A 26,226-nucleotide genomic window follows, 5' to 3' on the forward strand; every position below is an offset into this window, starting at 1 on the left:
GATGCCTTGAGAGGCTACCTAGAGCAGAGGCTAGACAGTGTTAAAGGAATAAAGTAGGTATTTGTTAAAAAGGCCTTCAAAGGATACTCCGTGGGCAGTACAAGAGCCTGGATGAGGCTATACCCAGCATGGATGATGGGCCACGAGTTTTCACACTTTTCTAAGTTTATATTTACATATTGGGGTTAAATGTCCAATTACAGCTTCAGGTTATGAAGTCCCATCCTCCCAGATTGCTCTCCTCAATTCGCTGTTGTTTACACGTTTTGGGCCTGAAGCTGCAATGGTGTCCTTGGTTCTTGGGCTGGAAAAGGATTGTTTTGTCTGACTAAACTGTGAGGAGAACTTGATAACACCTTATATGAAGTTCTGAGTTATACACTAATGCAGTACAGAATCTGGATAACATGAAAGCTAAAACTTAAGGCATCACCTTCTATGATTCTATGAAGTGATTTGAGTAAGTTTTAAGTCACCAAAACCAGGCTGCAAAATTGCTTACAGCAGGCTGTGAAGTCAACAGTGATATGGGAGTATTCTACCAGATAAGGTAAAGATTCAAAAAAACCCCAAATAAACCACTAAAGAGGCTAATAATTTTAAGTTTTTCCTCTGGTAGTTGTCCTACATTAAACTGTATCTCAGTTTTTTCCTCTCTAGTTTCTGCCTTAGATGGTAATTCAGGGGAGTGCAAGTTGAAAACTGTCTGTAACAAACTGGGTGTAACCCCATCACCTGGCTGATGTGGGAATACCAATGGCAGCAACTCCATAAATCCGAGTCACTCTTCACATCCTAATCTATGGATTAGCCAAAAAGACCACTGTCAGCAAAAACTGCTCAGTCCCTAAGAGCTTGTAAGAGAAATGTTACACCGGTGTATTTCTTACTACAGCCTTTAAAGCCTGGGAGATCCCAACACAAGCTGAAGACTTGACCAAGATTTAATATAAACAGGTATTTAAGACACAAATATTCTAGCAATATACTATTTAGCAGCAATAGAACTATTTAAACACAGCCTGCCAGTGCTGAACTCCAGACTGACAATCCAGAACCCTTGTGTCTCTGAAGTACTTCACAAAACATTAAATTACAGAGCTCTTTGTTTATAAAAATAGTTACATAAATTTATATGCACCAAGAAAAATAGTCACAGCTTAGCATTCATTAGGCTGGAAAGTTTTGTTACCAAAACACCTCATTCAAACCAGTTACCAGCAGCAACTGTGAATTACACCAATAACCAAGTGTTTCATATTTAGGAGTCTGAGAAAAAATCTGGAAACTGGTGCTCTGGTCGGCCTTTGAACTTGGGAAACACTTTTTGCACCATTAACATGGAAGGCTTTATTCAAATTCTTCTGCAAATTAAAATGTGGAGGCATGAACAGGAGTGAATTAATTACATGTTTTATGGGGGAGATCCTAGTCAGCTCAAGTCTTTCAGATACAAGTTTGAGCTCAAATTCACAGCTGACAGTGTCCTACAGTTTCAGGTAGGTTTGACAGGGATCTCAGAAGTTACTAAACCTGTAAGCATTCCCACCAGCACTTGTTGAATGACTTTGGCACAATTAAAAAAAATAAGTGTTGTCCAGTTTTGGAGAAGACATAAAATCAATCAGCTCCAGTTCAGGTGCAGATGCACAAAACCCAGCCTGCCAGAGCAACTTTCATGTCCTGGTCCTAAAAATTGGTCTGTTAGAAGTTCAAAGCCTTTTCATCATTCGCTTAACCTGATCCCAGTGGGAAGAATTCAGCCCTTTTACTTTCTCTTAAACCTTGATTCTGAAAAGTAGACAAATCATAATCAGCAGAACATACATTTTATTTGACTCCCTCCAGCTTTAACACTGCCTATGTGTGTACACTGTCTACTTGTTTGGCAGAAAAATCTATCACTGAGGCAATGTAAGCAAGTTCAAGTGGTCTTGCTAAATGCAGAAAAGCTGGCTCAGTTTACACAATTTTTTTAACAGTGTATCTTGTAATTTTGAGTACAATGTACCATCAGAAAAAAATAAAAGCTTTAAAAGTCATATTTTATAAAGCTATGTCAGGTACAGTAAAGTACAGAAATGTTCTTATAATGTTAATGAAGAGACTCCTGTGAATAAATTGGTATTAATATGGTTTTTTACATTTTAAAAATTATAGCACCTAAAAGCTTTAAGGCATCATTTCTTTTGACTTATTCCATAGTCATTAATTTGAAAATCAGAGTAGTGATAATTAGACAGTGTGGCTACAGACCAAACAGATGTTTCATGTACATGACACTTCATAGACAGGTCTTTTCAATTGTTCCTTGGCTTGCTACTAAAGCTGAACCTTTCTTCTTGCAAGGTAACCCTGCCAGGGTTAACCCTACCAAAAAAAAATAAATAAAATTCAATATTATTAAATGAAATATCTACCTGAGAGTTTCATGAGGAGCTCAGATGCTGCCTTGACTGACATGTCCTGCCTCATCACATTTGCCTGTGTTTCTTGCAGCTTGAGTTTCTCTTCAGGGACATTTGGAGCTGAGGCTTCAGACTCTTGGCTGAACACATAGCTGGGCTGAGACACGGCTGAACTTCCAGCTTCTTCATCCTTAGGCTCCTCTTTCACTTTAAAATTAGGAGTCAAGGGCTCTTTTTGATTTGCAGCTGTTAAGAGAAGGAAAGAAGTGAGACTTAGTGTAATACATAATCCTTGAACAGCTAGTAACAGGAAGAAACCATAACCTGAGAAATGCTAGAGCAGGTACAGGCAGCAGACACATCAAACTGTGCTCAAACATGCTTCAAGGGACAAAGTTCTGCACCTTTTCTACAAAGGAGCAGTTTTGAAACACAACAACTGCACGTACCAAAGCTCAGAAGAACATTCTCTCACTTGTTTCCCCCTACTCTTCCTAAAAGCTCTTCCCTGGCCATTGGTTTGTAGGTTTTCTACAGGCTTGGTGGAAGTTTAAAACATCATTTCACATAAAGGCATATTTGGCAAAGCCCATGGGTATGACATACTAAGGTTTTAATTAATAGAAGAGAGTCAAGATATGAAGAGCAGGAAGAAAGAAAACCTAAGAGGGGAGTAAAAGGGAAAAGACAGCAAATTCTTCAGTCCTAAAAGTTGCTGTATTAAGAAGAGAGCTAAGGGATTATTGGAAGACAGCTCTGCACTCTTCCAAGTTTTATATACGTAAAAAGAAAGAGTTAATTTAAAATATTCCTTTCAAATACTCCTAAAGAGCTGTACAGCCTCAGAGGAGGGTAAGGAGACTTTGGGGAGCAGCTTAAGATCTACACACTGAGCAATGCTGTTCTTGAAGGGTCTTTCTGATATCCCTTGACAGCGGCAGAACCTCTGCACGGTGTTTGGTTAAAAGGACAACACCAGAACAGCTCCTAAACAATACTTCCAAGCCCAGCCAACATAAATTCATGGGCAGAGGCATGACAAGCAGAAAGCTAAAGAAGTTGCACTATTTTTCAAGTAAATCTTCTAATATTTTTTTTTATTTAACCATGAAGAGATACTTCTTTCCCTGTCTCTTCATGACCTTTTCTTGGCCAAAATATCACTTTAAGTTCCCAGTAACAGACAGCAGATGACTTGTTGAGTGCCTTTAACTTTGGCAAGTTTACATTTTTCCCACATCTCTACACTTCTGTCTCAACAAACACAAAAGACAGAGCACTGTGCCTGACAAAATCTGGCAACAATTACCTGCTTAAACCCTTGGTCTAGTCTCTCCTCCAATTCAGCTTCTTACCTACTCTCAGTCTCCTCACTTTTTTGGCTTACTACCTCCGACACTCTCCTTCTCAGCAACTCTCCCAAAACTCCTAAAGAACTTGAAGTCCTGCATCCTATCATGAAGTGCTCACCATCTCCCAGAGACCTGAACTCTAAAATATGAGGTACAATTGCCATCTTTATCAGAATCAGACACTTACATTTGCTACTTGGAGCCTTTGTTCATTTCCACACAGGTCAAATTTTTTGTGTTTGTCTTTGGGGGCGTGCTAATGATTTTTAAACTACTGCATTACCTGATAACACAATACATCTTTTCAATCTGTATTTCAGAGTTGCTTGATTTTCCTCCTTGTTGCTTGGCAAGCCATTACCAAAGCAATGTGCACATACATATTAGTTCTAGTAACTTCAGAAATTACATTACCTTATATCTGGAATTTTTGACATGACCTATACGCACATTTACCAGCACTAGGAATTGCTTTTGCATTTTTTATTTTTTTAAAGAAGAGCAAAAGCAGAAATACGAAACATTAAAACATGCTTTAAACCATAAAAATACAAGTTAGAGCTCTCAAGCCACTCTTAACATTACTAAAATACTAACAAAAAATTCCATCTATCTTCTTTATCCTGGCCTCAGTCTATTCTGGGGTTTGACCTGGGGTGATGAATGTTCACAAAAACAAAGAGACCCAAACTTTCTCTGCTGAATTACCTTCTGCTGTCCTTTGCTTTTAAAACATGCCACTCCAGCTGCTATGCTGGTATGAAAAATACCTCCACCAGGATCTGAGTGCAACTGAGAGAGAGCAGTCTGCATGAACTTTCAGAGAACACTGGGGAAAGAAAAGGTCTTTTGAATTTATTCATTTCAAAAAGGTATTAATTCAAATTTGTACCAGAAAATAAAGGAAGCATGAGTCTGAGTGAAGAGGTAAAGATGACCCACTGAGAACAACCATTAACCTGTGGACTTAGCCTCGTCTCTGCCATGAACCAGGGCAGAAAATGAGCCAGGTAGAGCAAGCACTACAGGCTGGGTGAGCCTACACTCTTCCACCATTTAAAACAGAGGTGATATTAAACTTGCATAGATCAGTGTAAGTTTGCAACCATATGCCATGGCAAAAACTTCCATAAACAAACAGAATGGAACAGAATTCATAGAGTATCACAGACTTAAGCAAGGTACTGATTACAAGAGTTAGGTGCAATAGTATGCAGTGGCAGACGCTTATTGCATTATCTTACCACAAGAAAAAGGATCAAAAGGAATGCTTTTGGAAGAAATTAGCATTTTTTAAAACCCTCTTATCACCAAGGCAAAAGTCAGCAGCCAATTTGACCCAGTCCAAGGGCAGGTGTAGCCTCTGTGTTCTTCATCCCAGGGTATCCTCAAACCCTACTATGATGAAGACAAGTTCTAATAGCTCAGAGGACCAAAAAATTTGAGGTAGATCACGTCAGAGTTTAAAGAGTTTAGTGATAGTCCAGTTCTTGGCCATTCAATTCAGGAAGAACATTGAGGTGCTGGAGTGAGTCTAGTGAAGGGAAACAGAGCTGGTGAAGGGTCTGGAACACAAATTTTATGAGAAGTGGCTGAGGAAACTGGGGGTGTTTAGCCTGGAGAAAAGGAGGCTCGGGGGTCACTATCACTCCACAATTCCCTGAAAGGAGGCTGAAGCCATGTGGAGGTCAGACTCTTGTTCCAGACAGCCAGCAACAGGATAAGAGGAAACAGTTCCAAGATGCACCAAGGGAAGTTTAAGTTGGATGTCAGGAAGAATTTCTTCCAGAAAGAGTGATCAGATATTGGAATGGGCTGCCCAGGGAGGTGGTAGAGTCACTGTCCCTGGAGGTGTTTAAGGAAAGACTGGATGTGGCACTCAGTGCTGTGGCTTGGTTGACAAGGGGGTGTTTGGTCATGGATTGGACTCAGTGATCTCAGGTCTTTTCCAACCTGATCGATCCCATGAAGTGACAGATCCAGAATGAATCAAGTTTCCCTCTTTTCCTCTGTACACCTTTTCCTTTCTGTCCCTACCCCACACGTGATCCCTCCTGCAGTGACAGCATGTGCTGCTAGGAGCCACTGCCTCCTCACACTTCTGAGCCATCATCCAGGGTAACAATGATAAACAAAACCACGTTGATAACAAATCTACTAGCACAGCATCAGACATAATCTAAATGAGCTCTTCATGAGATATGTGTCCTCTGTGTGTTTATAATACTTCACCAATGAGAAAAATAAAACATAGTCAGGGGTGCCCCAACCTAGAGGAAGCCCTGAAGGTGTGCCTTTGGCAGTATTACGTGAAGGAAAAGAATCCCAGACTGTTGTTCTTACCCTTGTCACTGATTCTGCCTCTACCCGCTTTGTTTTGGACAGAAGAGGGAATGAATAAATTAGGAAAGAAATAAAGTCTTATTTCTTTAATTAACTGGCAACACATTCCTTGAACTGATTATGTTTTCTAAAAACCAAACATTTAAACTGTAGATTAATCACAAAAATAGAAGAGTTATTTCTCTCATTTTTCTTCCCCCAGAAAATAAAAACAAAACCAGACAACTACTGGGTCAGTTTCAAGCCAATTTCTACTATTAATAGGGTTTTTACTCTTTCTTGAAATACACAAAAGCAGATTCTAATGTAAATTAAGCCTAAAACACAAGGGCAAATAAAAAAGGGCAGGTTGTCTCATTTATCAGATCCATACATTAAACCCAGAGGGGCAAAAAACCCACAATACAAAAAAGACCCCAAAACAACAGAAGTCCCCCACCACTCTTGTCTCTGTCCCATCTTGGATCCACAACTATGGACAAAATTGCTAACACATGGGGAATAGCAAGTGTGATGCATCCACTAGTCATTTTAGGGAAAAAAATAAACAGATGTAAGAAAAAACCATTGCAAATAAGGGAAATAAAAGTTTACTATGACCAGTTTTTAAGAATTCCATGATTGAGGAATCCTTAAAAAAATCAGAACTAGACAAAAATATGTTGAATATTATTATAGTGTATTTGAATGACAAAATTATTACTCCCCAGAAGGAAAAGTATCTTCTATCTACATACAAAAATAGATACACACACATATCCTAATTTGTATTTAATTTACATTCATTCTGAACAGCAGTGAGAACAGAATGAAGGATGTGTTGTCTGTAGGCTGAATAAAAAAACCCAGCAATTTAATTTTGAAATACACAGCGAGGAAACAAAACAAACCCACATTGCAAATGAAACCAACAGGCAGGAATCTCTCAAGCACGGTGGATAATACTCCATTTGTTCCATTCCATATCCAGAAAAAACACAGATCAAAGAATCTTCCAGACTGCTGATTTTTATCTTCCTGGCAACTGGAACCATTTGAGCCATTTGGCAAAAGTAGATGATGAAAGTTATAACACTTTCCTGAAACTGCCAAATGCCACAAGAAAAGCTTTGGGCATCTGCCACTAATCTGAAACACTCTGGTAGAAGCTGCTAACTCCATCAGTCCACTTAAGAGGATTTCTAAATGCTCAAAATGTTTATAACTGAAAGAGGGAAAATGGGCTGATTACTTCCAAGCCAACCTCAATGTTACAAGTCACAATTGGCAAGAAGCTGGTCACTGCTCCATCTGTCTGAGAGAAAAACATGAAGAAAAAAAACAGAATCCACAACAAAAATTCTGCCACAAAAAAGGCCATGAGAAACAGCATCCATAGAGTCTGGGTTGAAAGGAACCATGATGAAACTTCCATTCCAGACGAGAAGCTCTGAGCTGCAGAGGTTAAAATGAACCAAGGGCCTTTGACAGATCAGTTCTGCCATATTTGAAGGACACAGTCCCACAGCCGTGGGCATCACATCACCCTGAAGGCAGCTGTGGTCAATAAAGGGTGTGACTTGGGTCATCTACTGTTTTATTCTCTAGCAGTTGAAATGTCCAGGTAGGAATTGGCATTCTGCATGGAGACCATGGCTTACATTTTGTGACATTCAAGAACTGGGAAAGTGGCACAAATGCTGCAGAAGCAGCCCCCAGTCAGCTAATTGCTTTGTGAGAAAAATCTATGGTATTGGAACCTGTTGGAGAACCTCCAGACTAAAATCCAATTGGGCTGATAAATTATGTTCATCTTATTAAACACAGAGGCTGCATACACTGTAAGTAGCCCAAAAGGAGAAATACTGTTCTTCTGACAGGACATTCTAGCTGGTCTATCATTTCCTTTTAGTGCCTTTTGCCCTGGAGTATTAATAAGTCCCAGAGCACTTCATGCTTCCTAACCCTTCTAGGAATTCTCAGTCAATTACACCTGAATTTTAAAGCTCTCTACTCTGCCCTAACTAATCTATAGGGCTATAAGGGACAGAATGGGCATTACCAATGAAAAAGCTGCTCGTGACTCAAGGGTGCTCAGCATTACAACATTTCTTTTTATCAAAGCAGTGCAATGGCAGAATAGACAATCACAAATACAATGATACCATGACTTGACACCCCTGGGCTTCAGGAGATCACTAAAAATATGAGGTCTTCCAAACCACATTGCTTAAGTACATTAAAAACTGCAAGCAGAAGTTAAGAAAGGCCAGCTAAGTAAACTGATCTTCTTTAGAGCTGCTCTGTGTTTAGAAAGCTGGAGTCAAGCACAATGAGACATACCAAAGGAGAATGACCAGTCCTGCTACTGTGCCCTCAAAATCTCCCCATGTTCTAGTCCAAGTGGAGTGAAGGAATCAGGCAAATTGCTAAGGCAGGTGCAGAATCACACATCCCTCCTGACACCCCAAGATGTCGGCTACGCAGCCAGAGTCCCACAGGCTAAACAAGGCTGTAGCATCTGCTAAGACCATTTCCTCCTTTCCAGGCAAAAACCAAAACAGCAGCAGAATAGGTAAGATTGTGAGGACACTGGAGAAAAGAGAGGGAGCAGTGAAAGGAGCAAGAAGGAATTTATTGCTGATAAGAAAGAATTACTTGCAATATTGGAATGTCTTCTCTCTACAAAGGAGTAAAAACAGGGGAGAGAAATATCACCAGACCAGCCTTCATATTTATTTAACAAAACAAAAAACCAAAACAAACAATCAGAGATGATTAAACTAACAGTGTTTTCAAATCCCATTTTGGATAGATGAGATAGAAAGGCTCATGAGCTCGGATTTCTGCCCAGAGTAATGGTGTATTCAGGGAAACAAAAGAGCCATTAGCCTAGTCCAGTCCTATACTCCTAATGTAAGAGTTTGTGTAGACATTAAAACTAAATTTTAAGCACAGACCTGGTCCAGAATTATATTGCTGGCTTCTTTTAAGTTGTATTGGACTGAGTACACACACACAAAAAAAAAAAAAAAAAAAAAAAAAAAAAAAAAAAGGTGTTTGTTATTCTGCATTTTAAATTGCTGGATTAGAACAGACATCATACTACTTTATCTTGCTAAATTCTACATGTTCCTTCAAGATGCAGAACACAACAGTGTGATTTTTAGGATGCAGGGAAATTGTGGATGCAAGACTAGAAATTGCTGAAAAGAGATTATAAGGGTGATGATATATCAGTAACAAAGATTAGAACAAGATTTTATTTGCCCAAGTTTTAAGTAGATGTGCTATTGCATATCAAAATTTTACTTCAAACTAAAGGTCTGTATGGAAACTAGGAAAATGAATCTGGAAAGACTTCAAAGAGAGAACTTGATGACATCAGGGGTATTTGCACTGACAGCAGCATTATGGAATTCACAGTATTTTAAAATTAAGGACATGGCTCAATAATTGCCAGTCCTGTGCACTTACATATTCTGACATAAACTACGAATTCCAAATATAGACAGCCTGGTCTTTTCTCTGGAACTTGCTACTCAAATACATCAATTATGGCAATTAAATTGGATATGCTTTTATTTTATTAAAAATAGCTGTTTGAAGCGTTCAAGCAAGCCAGTTCAGCACAGTCAATGGCAAATTATAAAACATTTCCAATTACTTGTGTTACCTTTAAGGAACGCAGTCATTTTCAAGAGCCAAACAGAACAAGTAATCTAAGTGATTAGTTAGCTTTTCTACTAATAAGCTGTATGTAGCTGTCTGATGATTTACTCTCACATTATTCCATTAATGGAATCAGCTAATAAAACACAAATGAAAAGCCCAAATATTCTGGACCAAGTCACCAAAGTCCCATGGTGGCTTTATTTCCCAAAATAAAGACTTGACTCCTCGCACGACAGTGACAGCAGATAGAACAAACTGAGAGACGGCAATTTCTAACTGGTTTAACATGGCCAGCCCCAAACCCTCAGCATTTCAGCTTCTTCCTCCTGTCTTTTTTTAAGGTTTTCCATGCAAGTAACTTGGGGAACATTAAAAGAACAGCAGAGGCAGGGCACACTTGATACCACTCCACAAGATGAAGAGACCTGCCTGCTGGAGCAACGCACTTGTTTAAACCCAGAGAGGTGGGGAAGAGAGGCCAGCAATGAAGGATGTGTACCAATTACTGTTTCCACACAGAATCCCATGGAGAGCAATAGTGCAAGAATCCCATTCATTTTGTTGGGATTCATTTATTTCCAAATGTTAAAAGTTACTGCAGCACATAACGTAGGCACAGTAATAACATCACTAGGGTACACTGGCCATTGTAGTTTGGATCATTGTGAAAGAAATTTTTATTGAAAAAAAAAAGCTCAAGCCTGAAAAGTGGGTGAAAGGACACCAGTATTTAAAGAAATGTGTTGTATAATGTCTGCCACTGAAACCTTTGAAACAGGAAAATCAAATACTCTTTAAATTAAGATATGAATGCTGTTATAAAGTTTCAACATGGAATTAATGGACTGGGGGAGGAAAACATTCTGACAAAGCACTGCTTCAGAAAAATACTGTAAAAACTTAAAGTTACAAGCAGACCTACTGAAATCAGAGGAGCAAGATTTGAAGGTAAAAACATGCCCATGCTTAAGTATTCTTCTCTTTATGTGTTGAGTCATCTGCTAATTATCTTTGCAAAAAAATCTGAATAAAGTTTTAGTGAACCCTTTTAAATTTCTTGTGAATTTAATATCCTCTCCTACCTTAAACTAGACCTAGAGAATTGAACCTAGGAAAACAAAATCAAGATTTGGCCTAAGTTTTAGATTTACATTTGGCGATTTGTGTTATGCCTTATTTCATAAAACACGTGACTAAAGATCTTTCTGGCAAGCAATGGCACAGAATTGGGCATGAAGTCGTCTTGAAAAGGTCATCCACACCAGTATTTGCCAATCTCTTTAAAACTAAAGCTCCCCTGAGCCTTTCTGGAAAAAAAAAAACCTGAACAGCTGTTTTGGGCAGTGCCTCTATAATTCATCTCTGGCCCACTCCAAATCAGGTCTAAACTTCGAACATCTGTAAATTTCCCCCCAATTTGCATCTCTGCATCTTGCTGCTTGTTTTTGTTCAGATAACATTTCTTGCCACTGCTTATTGTCATATGGTCCCCTGATTGAGATACACAGATTTAGTCCATTTTACTGCTTAATATATGACCAGCCATATCTGACAGGCAGCTGTTTCTACATTTCCCCAGTGGCAGAGATGCCACAATCTCTCCAGCCAAACTATCCTAGAGGTATAAATACCTCAGCTTGGGAAAGATTTTCCTAATATGAACTTAAACCTTATGGCCATACAATCCTGTTACTTTTGGTCCTAATTACAATGAATTTATGATTATTTACTATAATCTCCATTCTCCTGGAAACTATGCTATGGCACATGGGAAACAAAGAAGTGGTTGGTGACAGCCAATGTGGCTTCACCAGGGGCAAATCATGCCTGACAAATTTGGTGGCTTTTTATGGTGGAGCTACCACCCTTGTGGACAGGGGCAGAGCAGACTTGTGCCAAGCATTTGACACTGTCACGTGTGACACCCTTGTCTCTAAACTGCAGAGACGTGGATATGATGGATGGACTTCAGCAGGTTTCCCATGAAACTGGGGGTATACAGACTAACACCAAGCAAGAAGAGGAGCAATAAACATTGGCAAGCAAAAATAAATGTTTATTCAGAAGATCAATATTCAGTAAGAATAAATGCCAAATTCTAAAAGCCTATATATCTATCTGCTGCTTCTTTCCTAGCCACAAGGCCTGTCAGAGAAGAAAATTAGATTGTTTTGACATAATTTGGTCTCGAAAAATCTGTGTTGGCTGTTAAAATTGGCATATACAATCTGAGATGTCAAAAGATTTAGATCATTGGAAAGGTAGGGCAAATAATTGAAGCTCTGATGGGCCTAACAAGACTGTCGTAATAAAGAAATCACTCAAAGGAACTTCGTTCAGCAGAGCTGAACCATCAAAACTGCAGCTAATACTCAGCCAACTTGCTAAAAGAGAATTACTTCTACTCTAAATTTATGCACTCAGTATAAAGGAAAGCATGAACCAAATGTATGTAACACAATATAAATCTCAGAAGAAAAGAAATCCCCCTCCTTCTGACATTGCTCTTCCTGAGTAGCGAACTTGGTGACTGGCAGTACATTTTAATCCAAATATGCGCACATACAAAATTACAGATACATCTTGCTCCCCCAGTGACTTTATAACATGTTGCTAGGTAACAGTGCATACAAGTCAGGTTTCAAGACCTTTAGTAAGTCACCATAAAATAACTGCATAGGCCTTTTGCATGAATAACGTTCATTTGTATCCTTTCTCTGATGCCAATAGAGCAGGCACTGAAAACATGACTGTCTGCCAAACTGTGAACAGCTTCCCATCAACTGCTACATGAAAAGCCACACACCAAATTGTTGCATGTTCTCTCAGCTTTCAGGCTTTCCCCACCTCTCCTGCACTCTGCTCTCATTCCTGCTATATGCAGCCATCACGAGGCCAGCCTTGATGTGCAGAGCCTCTTCATGCACAGCAACCCGGATTTAAGCTCGACATCGGAACAACAACATGTGTGGGACAGCTGTTGGACAGTGTAATATGGATTTCATATCAAGTCCAAATTTGAAACTCAAGTAAAGAAATGTACAAGCAAATCCAAACAGACTCATCCTGCCTGCTTTTATCAGTCAGAATAGTCACTTATATTGATGGATTATTTAATATTTTTTTCAGGGGGAAGTCCTGTGGCTTCTTCCAACCAACACAGCAAGCCATTTGTGCCAGCCCAATTCACCTCTTGCCTGCCCTCAGCTGTTTTCTCTTTTCCTGGCTGGCTCCATGAAGCCTCAGTCTCGATTCCTTGTATTAACCCATTCTACTCAATTCCTCACAGAACTGTGATCCTAGAGGTATAAAGATCTAGGAAGATGAGGAAAGAAAGATTTTCCTAAACAAACAGCTGTGGTTTCACCAAGGTTGGGCATTAAGACAGAACTAATTCCTTAGTTTATCTGATAATAACATTTGCTCAAATACAACTTTCCATTTAAAGGAGAAAGCTGACTAGTTATTTTCTGTTATAAAGGTTTTCTTCTATCTCCAAAGCCTAAAATGTCCCATAGGGACTGAGATCTCCTTGTGAAACAGAAGCTCCTTGAGTGGCATTTTTTCTGACTTCTTTCTCTTAAAAAAATTCAAGGCAAGTTTCAAAAACATTTGGCACAGAACACCTCCCCAGCATATCAACTGTTCTAAAGTATTCAGTCAAATCAATAAAAGAGCACATAAAATATAACAGATCCACCCCAAACACGTCTTACACTTCAGTCTAACACATGAATATCATTCTTACAGCAATATTCTGACAGTGAAAAAGCATTAAACACATGTTTGGCATTAGATATGGATTTCAATTTAAATAATAATTTTTAAAAGCTGTACATAAATCTTTAGGACTACTGTTCTTTTAATAGTGTTAGCAACAAAACCCAAAAGCAGTTAACATTCCCACTTCACATGCATTTACGACATAGGCTTCAAATACTACTTGGAAAGGAAGGTGAGCAATAATTTATTGGTCCTTTTTAACAGGTGAGTGAAGGCAGAAAACTTAAAAACTGAATTTCTGAACACGCTGGGCACTTGGGTGACCCTCAGTGATTTCAAACTGAAACTAAAGGTACTCAGCATGCCTGGAAAACGCATCACAAGAGATTTGCCAAGGTAAATACTAATGAACATGAAAGCCTGGATAAACACTTCTCACTCCTAATCCCAGCAATTAAACAGCAAAACTCCTCTCTCCTCTCACTGTTTCCCCTCTGCCCTCCACCATACAACTCTGCCACCAAAAGAAAGAGGAAATTATAGTTAAGAGGCTACAATGTTTTTGCTCCTAGCAATTCCTTGACTTAGTAAAACCAAGACAAAGTGTCTCCTAACCTGTAAAAGAGTAGAAGCAGCAATGCTGCTGCTCAATTACCTGACAGCTTCATAAGAAAATCTGATGCCATCTTGACAGAGATGTCTTGGCTGAATAGTGCTGATGCTGTATTGGCCACGAAGTCAGAGGAGTCTTTCAGCTTTGTGTTGTTTGGGGCTCTGTCAGCAGTGCTAAGAGCAAAAGGTGCAGCTGAGGCACCAGTGTCATCTTTGGGCTCTTCTTTCACCAGCAAAGGTGGAACACCCCCACCAGGCTGCCCAGCCACATCGGGTGTCTTGGATACAGATGCTGGTCCTGTGAGGTCAGGCCCTGCTCCTTCCCTCTGTGGTCCCGGGCAGGAGTCACTGTTTAGCTGTAGTGACCCCTTCACCTCAGTTTCTGGCATTTCCTCCTTCACTTTAGACTCTGTCCTGAGGAAATGTTGATGGCAGCGCATGTGGAGTTTCAGGCTGAAGTGGCGGGAGGAGGTAAAAGGGCATAGCTGGCATTGGAAGGTCTCACCCCTGTCTTGGTGCTGATGAACCTGGTTCAAGAGGTGAAAGACAAAAGTGTGTATTAAGCCAAGCAGATTAATAGAATTGCGGAAATCTCAACTCTGTTTCTCACACTGTTTGAAAAAAAAAAAAAAAAAAGAAAATATTAAGGAGTGAACTCTTCATTCTGAGCACTTGGAAAGTGGTCAGACCCCAAGAATAGCAGGATTCTTTCACACAAGTCAAAGAACGTAAGCATCAGATTCAAGTGAAAACAAAACAAAACAAAAAAATCAGGAACATCTGTTTCTGCATCTTGGAAATGATGATGTCTGCTTTGGATCAAACAGTCCTTACAATCAGATCCTGATGACCTGTCAGTGCATAAAGACTTCCAAGCTATAACTAACAGCTTTCTTGATTAAAAAACAAACATCACTCTGTGCAACCTAACTAATAAAAATTGTTCAGAGCAACCCAGCTAAAAAAAAAACCCAACCAACGCAGCAATGTCCATCATTGATTTATGTATCATTAGAGTAAAAACACAGCACCTGGCAATACCAAGCAGCTATTGAAACAGTTTGCTGCAAATTAATTCTACCACAAAATAAACAGCTCTTTTATGATACAATAGAAACATGAGAGATGGTGTCTGCCATTTATTCTAGTTTATCAGTCAATTAAGGATCGCAGTTAATCTTACTGTCCTCATATTTGGACTGCAGGCTCTTTGTCGTGGAGCCTGCATGCTCCGGTACGAATACAATGCCTGCCATCCTCAGGCTCGATCCCGATTACCTTTTAGAGGGAACTCCATCCATCCGTACGTAATGGCTCACATATTATATGAACAGACACACTCATTAAACTATATAAGCTACAGACATATAATTATACAATTTCTTGCTTCATACAGTACTCATTAAAGAGAAGGAGCGACTGAGCCCAGTGTAATAGCAGCAAGGCTGTTGAAAAATCTTTTCGCTATGGCTTCACAAATAAATTTTACATCCTGACAGCAGCACTCCAGGCTAGTCCCTGCAAAAAGGCTGGCAAATACATACATTTGTTCCTTACTAATGGATGAACATGTGATCAGGGCACACTGGCACCAGCTGAGCTCCACACATTCGCTTTCACTTGTGACTCAAGTTGGTTGGAAACATTTCAGCGAGACAGATTTTTGTTGGGAAATGGCAATTTGTTGAATGCAAAATATTTCACCTGAAACATGGAGAGGTTTGATGAACTCTTGGCAAACAAGGTGCGATTCCCCTACCCTACTGAGTGGCACTCTTCCTTCCCCCTGCTCCCTGGGCTTGGCTCAGAAGCAGCCAGCTGTGCCAGGGATCTAAGGCTTGTTGCTACAGCTTGAGAGTCCAAAAGCCCTGAGGGCTGCAGATCTACATGAGGGAGTTGGAAAACCTAACTTTAGCTAAGGCTTTCCGCACTTTCCAGTCTCCTGCAGAACTGAGATCTAGATCCTGAGGGTCCCAGTGCAGACACCACAGTGCTCCAGGGTAACAGCAGCATTTCCCAAACAAACTCTCTCAGAATTCAGGCTGGAGTTTCACACAGTGGTAGACTTGGCTTGATTGATTTCCTACATTGTAAGAGGAACTCAGTCACAAGCTCAGATCCAGGATTCTACACAAGCCCTCAACTCAGGTCTGCTGAAATGTGAAGCTGGGGATGTCCCTCTTTTTGTACTCTTTGCATTCAGTGAAGACACATTTCACCAGTGCTATGTAACTTTTCACTCAGTGGTTCTTTGGTGGCTCTGGAGGTGCTAGACAGACAGCAAGAGAGAATTTCTCTTGGCCAGAATGACATTCTCAATACTAAGCATGACATTTACAGACAAAGCAATTCTGGAATCCTATAATTGCACCTGACAACAACAAAAATTAAAAAAAAAGAAAGAAGCTAGGCTAACCTGACACATATTTAAAGCAACCTTGCAGAAGAATAGCAGCACAATAAATTCTAAATATTAGCAGGTTACAATGAAAATGCCAAGCAGATTGCTTGTGTACACTAGTGGAAGCAGGATGGTCTGTGAGCACAGCAGTGAGTGAGCACTCTTCACAGAGAACACCGAGATGTACTCAGGGCAGCAAGCACCCTCACCATGGCAACTTTATCTCTCACACCCACAGATTCTGTGTGCCAGGGTTTCTCTCCAGGATCCCTTTCAATCAGCATTTCCCTGCCTATGTGTTTAACCACATCTTCCAGAGCTCCTTATCACAACCATCGATCCGATGCCTCCAGAAGGCTGTCACTGCTGCAGGCAGGTGACAGAGCCTGTGTGGGAGCCCACCTCCTCTCCCTGGGAGTATGGCATGCCACCTCTGCGATATCTTTTGAGAATGGATGCAAATAGGAGCCACTGATTCATTCGATTTGAATTTTCTTCTCCTGCCCAAAGACAGTAACTTCATCACCAATGGATTTGTCATAAAATAAAGAATGTTTCTAACTCACAGCCAAGGAATGACCGAGTTCAAACTCAAATATTTTGAGTATTGAAAGGAAAAATTTTAGACCTAGAAAAAGAAAAAAAGAAAAAAAATATTAAGCCAAAGATTTAGCCCCCCAATGTCCAGAGTCCATTCCCACCAGAAGATTTTAACTTTTCTTTTAAAAAATAAATAGCGTTAATTTAAAAATCTGAACACTAAAGCTAAGCTAAAATCCCTCTAAAGAAAAAACTATCCCTTATTCTCTCATTCAACAGCAGCTAAAAGAGCCAAGAATTGCCACTCTTTGCCATTTAGGGGGAAGAGTCAAGGCAGCAACTACTTGCTGCAGAATAAAAAACAAGAAACCCCATAGAGCTACACAAAAAGCCACAGGGGAGATTCAGGCCACACAATATTACAGTCCAAAAAGCTGCCTGCTCCCTCCATGAGGCAGAGAATGGCTCTTATACTGTGCTAATGCTACCCAAACCATCAGATGTCTTCTTTAGACTCCAACGGGCTCTTCCTGCAAGAACCACAGGCAGGAGGAGACAAGAGTGCAGCTGGCAGGTTTTCCCCGAAGTGCCAGTCTGAGCCCAGCTGCTGCCAGATTTGGATCTCTCTGGATTGCACTGCAACAAACCACAGTGCACAACCTGCTCATACACAATGCTTCTTTCAAAATCCCATAAAACTACTGTTTGACTTATGCCAGAACTACTTAAGGGCTTCTGGCTTTGGAGTTTATTTCCTTTAACCAGGGATGTTCTCCTTGACTGGGCAAAGGACTTGTATCATCTGCAGCCTGCAGATGCCCAGTCTCAAATGATATTTTGTGGTTCTGCAGTTTTTTCAGTGTGTGCTTGCTATGACATTTGCAGTAATTTTCAACAGAATTACAGCATCCTTACAAACTTTAGGCCTTGTTTGAGGACTTGGGTACAAGTTATTGGTTGGTCAAAATTTTAAATTTTTGTTTCTCTCAGTTTCTCTTGCTGCCCCCTCATTCTCACATTACAAGAAAGAAAAAAAAGAGGCCATTCAGCTCATCTTCTCCATCAAACATTATTCTGATCACACCTCTCTCACCCTCCTGGCAGTCCCCTTCTTTTCAGCTTCTTTCTTCAAAGGCAGTCCTTTCTTGCCATCTCACTAATAATTTTCACTGCCAGCTTTTAAAATCCCTTCTATTTCTCATGTCTTTTCTAATGCAGTGACCAGAAGTGGCAGCATACCATATGCTAATAGTAACATTGTTACATTTTCAGTGTTATCTCTGTTTTATTCTCCAGACACTCAAATATCTAATGTGCTTTTTAACCACTGCTGTGCATGCGAAGAAAAGGTTTTCATTGAACTGTCTATAACAATATCCAGATATTTTTCCTGAGCAGTTACAGTTCATTATATCAGACAGGCAGGTGCATTATTAGACTCTGGTTTCCAAGGTACAGTACCTTCTATTTGTCAACAATAACTTCATTTGCCCCCTTGTTTATCAGGCAGCCAGCCTCCTTTTGTTCCCTTTCAAGCTCTGCCTTTTTTAATTTTGATTCATGCACATAAGGTTGTACCATCTATAATTCTTTTACACACAGTCATCACTCTGTGTAGATCATATTTGCTAAAATATGCACAATTTCACTTCTAGTAATGGAATACCCCTCTGTTAGCCTTTTGTCATGCTTAAAATTGCTAATTCCTCCCTACCCTTTGTTTTACTGTCTCTTGGTGAATTTCTAATTTGCCATAGTACATCACATTGCTTAATTTATTTGGCAGCTTCTCTGTGAGAAGCTTTGCCAAAGGCTTTTTTTATAGACCAAATAAATTTCAACTGATTTTAAAGTCCATGATTTTCCCGACATGCTCAAAACATCTCAGTAGAGGAATACACGATTTTCTTTTACAGAAACCACATGTCCCTATCCTATCACATCATTTGTATCAATGTGCTGGTTTTTCTTTTCTTGTTTTGTTCTGGGGTTTTGTTTTGTTTTTGTGGACATTGTAACTTTCCTGGTATCATAAGCCACTTCTTAAGTCATCTTTTCATACTTAAAAGCAACAACCCTGCTGATTTACCAGCCATACAGAAGTACCACAGTTACAAATACATGTGATCCCACCAAACAGGGTAAAACAGGAGTAGGTGTGAGGAAAAGGGTGACACAGGCACATCCTGCAATTCTCTGGTACTGCTGAGGTTGATCTTTTCCTTTCCCCTTCCCTGAAGCTGGGTAATGCTTTGCACAGACTCTACTTTCTGGTTATGAGACACAGGCATTCACGTTTCTTTTGTAGGATTATTTTTAAAATTGAGTACACTTTCCATTTTAACACCTAGCATGTGCCCTCTGCTTTTTCATTTCATGCTCTTTTCCAACAAATTCCCTAATTTTAAAAATATTGCATTTTCAAAAGTTGAGTGCTGTGGTGGTAGTTTTGATCCTTCCCCTCAAGACACATATGTTATTTATATACTATTTTCTTTTTTAGAGCACTTCCTTGCTTTGCTTGAAAACAAGGGGGGGGGGGAAAGGCCTCTCTGCAGTGCTGAACTGCTGGATTAGGTGTTAATTTTTTTTAAAGATTTAAGGTCCTGTCTTATCCTTGTCTCATATGCAAAAAGTGAGATTAAAAGGGAGATACTAGAAGTCATTTGTGGTGCCTGTCTGAGACTCTGGGCACAGACTTTATGTGTTGAAAAGCTGTGCAAGTTTGCATTAGCTCCCCTCAGATGCTGAGGAGGTCATGGAATCACAGGTGCCTCCCAGGGCTCTTCAAGTTTAACTTGAAAATAAACAAAACCCCCTTCCATAAAACACATTCAACCTCCCTCTCCCAAAAGGTAAAGATGCTTTGAAAATAACCAGTCCTATACTTCACCAAAATGGATTAGGAAAGCTTATTCAGTTATCTGACACTAGCTGAGGAAGAAAGAAGAAAAAGGAAATCACCAAGGGGAACTGAACACCTGGCCCTATTCCTCAGGACCTTTTCTGATTCCCACTATCATATCATTAATAGGCTGCCTAACTGCAAGGCTGATTATAACCCTCTTTGTATTAGACACGAACATTAATCTGGATCTCACTGAGATGGTTGCTCTTCATAAGCAGGAAAACCCTGTGGTTGAGCATCACATGACCTGCCTACCACTGCACTGAACCTTCCTGTTAAGCTTCTTCTTCCCTTCCTTCATTTTCTAGCAAACTCTCATGTTTAACCACATGTTCACAATGCCAAACTTCTTTTCTACTGCTACAACAGATAGCTCACCCCTTCCTGCCTTATACCTATACAGCAGCACAAGGAACATTTATAGATAGTGGTTTTGGCCATATGCTCCTCTTCCTCACTCCTCCTTCCAAGTGCTCAGCTAATATCCTGTTGCTTTCTTGGAACATATCTGTATGATCTCACAGCCTATCTGTCCACCAATTGCTAAGGAAGATATGTGCATGATTCAAAGGCACCAATTGGCCAAAGTCTGACTGATGCTTGTGGTATTACCCTGAGGAAAATGTAATCCCTACCAGGAAAAACAGAAAAGCCTGACTACATCTTGCTGAATTACACCACAACTTTCCATTGCTTTCTGCAGAAGAAATACACAATATACTGTCTCAAGAAGAAAACACAATCCAACTGAACATGTATTTTGATAAACAGAGAGAAGGACTCAAGCATAATACTTTGCTGCCTGCTTGGACAAGACCGCCTCTCTCAGTTACCCATTCATTTTGTCCAGCTTCATTTTCAGTTCAGTGCTCTCAGCATCCCTGGAAACCATGCTGTGATACCAGAATCAGCTGCTGAGATGCTCCCCCCAGTTTCCTGGGAGTAAGAGCCCAAGGAATGCACTACATGGACTACAATTTGCCTCCAAAAAAAATTCTGTACTGCGTCCATTTTAGGGTTTTTATAAGGTGCCTATCAGTGTGGAATCTAAACACAATATAACAATTATAGTTAACACTCTGTGCCTTACTCAGCCCCCCTTGTTTGTTGTGTGTCTGTGTGGAAACTTTCCTTCTGTTTCCCTTCTTGCGCCTTTCACTTCCTCGCCTCCAGTTGTGAGCTGGCCCTGGCAAAATGCCCTTAGTGGAAGAAAGCTTCATCCATGTGGTGGGTAGCACATGCAGATCTGAATATGGGTCAGGGTTGGAATCATTCCAGCTCTCTATTAAGATTTTCTCCATAGCAGGGGATGGGACACCAAAAATGTTGGCAATGTTGTGTTCTGGGTCAGTCACGTAGACATGTTACAATTATCATAAAATTACACAGTATATGTATTATATAGTTATTGGTCATTAACCTAAAGACACAGCAAGGAAGGCCCATATGGACACACAGACCATTCATGGAAATGAAATCTCCAAATAACCAGTTTCAGTGGAGAATGCCTACAAGAACCTAGAAAAAAAAAAAACAAGGCAGTTCATGGCTTCCTATGTCATCCTATGTTGCCTAGGATGACACAAAACCAAAATAATCAGATTTTAAGGACTGCAGCTGAACTAAACATATTTTGCCTGTTATCCTTATCAATAGAGAGAAAAAAAAACCTGAAAACCAAAGAGTAGCATAAAGGAAAAAAGCTTGGTTTGTTACAGCATCTGGGAATAAAAGTTGGCTTGTAATGAATGATAAACAGCAGCCGAGTACCTTAGTTCTGAGTGGCCTTTTTGGTTTTGAAAAATGTGTCTTCACCTGTAGCCACAGCTGACACATGGGGAGAAATGGGTGGAGAAGCAGAAACAGTTCTACCTTCATGGGCTGCCTGGCAGAAGGGAGATAAGGCCAGGTAGCTCCCAAAGGATACTAAGACAATAAGAAAACCAACACATGCAGTTGGCATAATCAGAACACTGCATCCTCAGTAGCTTCCAGCTGTAGTCTACCATTTCTGGTGTGTATTCAGTCCATTTTGAATGCTGTTGGATTATATATGTTATATATATATATTATATATGTATGATATTATATCATATACATATAGATTTAAAGGAAGCACTGTTTATAATGAGAAAAGAAATCTGGTATTTCTTTTATTTTTAATCTTGCTATCAATTTATGCTTCCTCCAAAAGGAATTCAAAGTATGTCTGACACTTTTGGACACAAGACTAACATGCCCATTCCTCATTCACCTACTTCAGTTTTGACGTGATAGAAAATAATTTAATTAACACCTTAGTCAGTTGAGAAAATTGTATGAAACTGTTTGAAACTAGGGTAAAATATTATCTTTTAGACTGTTGTGCTTGTGATTCTTTGCATCTATCTGTAAGACCAAAAAACAAATGCAAACCACCTGGTTTTGTAAAACAATTGCTTTCACCTCAAATAAGGACAGTTCTGCCACCAAAGATGCCCAAGTCCATCATGACCTTTATGACTGGACTGCAGTGATGGAGAAGACTTCAGACCAGGCCTCCACAGTAAGGCTGAAGGTGGCTGTAATTGCTTACATTGAGTCAAACAGGCCTGACTCTGACCTCAGGGGTTTCTAACTGAGCATTACCCAGTCATAATTAAAATATTACCAAATAATTAACACTACATGCCACATGAGTGTACAAGGAAGTATGTTTTAAGCAGATGTAGGCTCAGTTAATGAAAGCATTAATGCTGGGAGGGGAGTAGAAAAGAGCACAAGAGCCTCAGAAAGCCATCACTTTGAGAACACACAGACAAGTCCCTGATTTTGTCCAACATCCTACCTGTGACCACCTGCAGAAATCACTATGCCAAAAAGGAAGAGATAGATCTTCAACATTCAAGCAACATTTTTTACCAGTAAGGCAAAAAAATGCAGAGAACCATTATCTCTGCAGGGAACAATAGGGATGTCATTTACAAAGCAGGGGACAACAGGTCTTTGCCAGGGAGTAGTAAGCTTCTAGGTGATGCACACTTCTGTGAAGGTTGTCAACAGCTGGAAACAAACGAACAAAAACCCCCAGACTTTCTTTCCATGCTGTGTTCCCATCCTGTCTATTCATCCTCTGCTTAGGTTGGCCATCTGTGCCCTCTAGTCAACATGGAACAGCAAGTCCTAAAAGAGAGAGCCATAAGCACTGAGCTTACTTGATAAGGATTAGCATGATACACTGAGGATGCCTGAGAATAGTGCACTGATCTACAGCAGAAGTGTTAAGGAATGAGCCTTCAGAATATAGGGGGATGATTTAAGACCTAGCAACAACTTAAACCATAGCAAGATCTGATGTTGTGACAAGAGGAATCTGAATAATTTACACAGAAGGGAACAGCTTCTTGAGTGTAAGCAAGGCCATACTCTTACTGTCCAGTACTCATACTGTCCAGTAAGCTCAGATTCTGCAATAGCATATATGAAACCTGAACAGGCATTTCTGTCCCCCCTCACACCAGTCTGATACACTGTTACACACATTCATCTAAAACAGACAAAATGGTAACTATAATAAAACATTTCCCTATTATTATAAAACTCAACTGCATTCACAAGGGAAATGTTTTCACTTCAGCTTATCAAAGGGCTAAGAGGACAGGTACCATTTTAATGTCCTCAGGAATATTCTACAGCTAGCAAGACTCAGCACTTTGTGTTGCAACCACATAGTACTTCAGTTAAGCAGACAATCAGTTTCTTCATATTTTTATATTTTTCTGTATCAACACAGATGTTGCTTCCTTCAGAAGGTCATCTTCAGCATGAGCCCAAAACTTAGGCTGAGTAAAAAACAAACTTTAAACTTGAAAACAAAATATTACAGTATAATCTGTCATTCATTTTGGTTTAGATGATTCACTGCTGAAATGCCCACAGTTAAAAGCTGCAGCAAGAAAAAAGTTAAAACTGCAGGCCTGCCTGTAGAAAGCAATGGAGAGATCCCTGCTAGAGCTGGCCAAGTTGGTTTGCCCAGTTAGAGTGAGACACTGGCATGCAGAGTTATTAGCTGGCATCCTGGGAGTAGCACTGATAGAACTGCGTGGTGTCACATCGCAACCAACATCCCTGCCTCTGGTGGTTCCAGGTCTGGAAATGAATCAGTCACAGACAGCTTGTGCTGCACCCAATTGACATAACCCAAGGCAGTTTCCACACTGCATAAAATGGAAAAGCAAGCAATGGAATAAAAGTTATTTCTTTCTTTTTATGGCCTCTTCACTTAAGTACAGGCATCATTCGTAGTACGACTAGGGAAATTTTGTTCTTGCAAATGCAAATGAAATAGCTTTGTTATACTATCAGTTTTTGACTGATGATGTGAGTATTTTGATTGTCAGTAAAGATTTCCCTTACCTTCATGTGTGATTTGAGATTGTCCTTGCGTGCACAGCGGAAAGGACAGAGTGGGCACTGATGGCTCTTCAAACCTGTGTGAATCACCATGTGCCGTTTCCAGTAACTCTTCCTCTTGATAACCAAACCACAGATGGGACACTGGAAAGGTTTTCCCCCTTCTTCTTCTGAAGCTTAGCAGGAAGAAAAAGAGAGGATCCTTTACAAGCACTTGTCAAATACTTTCCCCTTGTAAACATACTCAAAATATCATTTCTCAAGGCTAGAATTTCATCTGTAAAGAGACACCAGTTAAACAACAAAAGGTACCAGAAGTTTCCATTCTCCCCTGCATATACCTTTTCCCCTGAATCTAGTTATTATCCCTCTGAGAAAGGTCACCATAATTTATAAAGGTTAATGCCCCAAACTTCCTTTCACTAATCAGTAGAGGATGCTACTCTCTCTCACCTGGGTCCTAATGTTCCTTATAATTTAACTGCACTGAGATGAATGCCTCTCATAATCATCACTTTTCAGCTTCATTTCCTATGAAAGGCTGGTTGTAGCAGAGTATGGAAAATATGCATAACTGTTAAAAAATGATCCATTTCTACATGTGATGGTTAGCCAGCAGGGAAGCAGGACATAAAGCATGGAAGAATCCACAACTTAACTGAAAAGCATACTGGTATTGCACAGCAGATATATATAACACCAGAACTGAAAGACTTCGGAAGTCCTGCTGCTGAAATTGTCTAGTTATAGCTCAAGCAGATACTGCTGCAGCATCAGCCATCAAAGGTCTTCAGGTTACAGGTTTCCTTCTGCTCCTCTAATTGCCAGGGCTTTAAATCTACTGCCTTCTTAAATGTCTGCACTCTGCTTTACTGTCCAATTCACCTAAAAAAAAGATTTGGTGGCACTGATCAGGAAAATATGGCTAGACCTCAAGTGCAGAAGCATCACAAGGTTGAAGGAGAGAGAAATTCCTTGCTGCTGACTTTGCACAACTAACCCTCCATCCATCCAACATCTCACAACAATTTCCTCTCATAATTATAAAGAAAGGCCTACTATTACAGTGGAACTGGATGTCCTTTTCCTCACTGTAAAAGGCAAGACTGTTTTCAAATATCCAGAGCTCAGCAATGTGCATCTTGCTATTCAAAAATTCTCTCAGACTATTTAATCTCATTACTATTACTGATAAGAATCTAGCAAACATCAAATTCCCTTGATGAGGAACTAAATTATAAAAACCTCCAGAAAGATTCGTCACACCCCAAAATACAATTCTTGCAATTAAGTAGGAAATAAACCTACTGTAATTCAACTGATTACGCAGTCATTATGTAAGTACAGAAAGGGACACAATGTCAAAGCATGTACTATTGCAAGTTCAGAAATTCTCCTTGTAAAATATTCTATTATACTTAAAATATCAAACTGTTCCCATCTCTGCCTCTCTAAAGTGTAGGCCAAAACCAACGCCATAACTGCTTATGTTTGTTTTAAAATTTTTTTACTTTTTCTTCACAAAAAGCAGGAGAGAGACAAACCACAGAAAAAAATACATGGGTGGCTTTTTTACCTATCTGATCTTTTCCTTCTATCACATCTTTTCTTCAGCTTCTGGTTATCACCCAGAAGAGAAATGTGTAACAAGATATTACCTGGTTTTGACCCCCTTAAAAATAAATCTGCAATCAAGATGGATCAATGGTGATTTAGCACATTACAAAATATGCAAACAAGTGGGATGAATGCATGTAACCTCACCAATAACAGTGACAATTAGTGTTACTCAGGAATTGTGTCAGTGTGCTCCAAAGTTGAACCATGTTAGCTCTATACTTCATGAAGCTCAGAATAAAAAGGAAATCAGGGGTTTCAACTTTCCTTCATTTA

The 26,226-nt window shown here is 39.8% G+C and overlaps 1 protein-coding gene across 1 annotated transcript in view; it reads right to left on the reverse strand.

Annotated features, from left to right (window-relative positions):
• Positions 1–26,226, reverse strand: part of ZNF827 (zinc finger protein 827) — a 100,519-nt gene that overhangs the window by 46,633 nt on the left and 27,660 nt on the right. The window contains exons 3-5 of the mRNA XM_053976011.1: positions 24,337–24,509; positions 14,136–14,619; positions 2,421–2,654 (exon numbers count right to left, since the gene is read on the reverse strand). Coding sequence (XP_053831986.1) covers positions 2,421–2,654; positions 14,136–14,619; positions 24,337–24,509 — 891 coding nt within the window. The remainder of the gene's footprint in view (positions 1–2,420; positions 2,655–14,135; positions 14,620–24,336; positions 24,510–26,226) is intronic.

The sequence above is a fragment of the Vidua macroura genome, chromosome 4, assembly GCF_024509145.1.
Source record: "Vidua macroura isolate BioBank_ID:100142 chromosome 4, ASM2450914v1, whole genome shotgun sequence".
Taxonomy (NCBI): domain Eukaryota; kingdom Metazoa; phylum Chordata; class Aves; order Passeriformes; family Viduidae; genus Vidua; species Vidua macroura.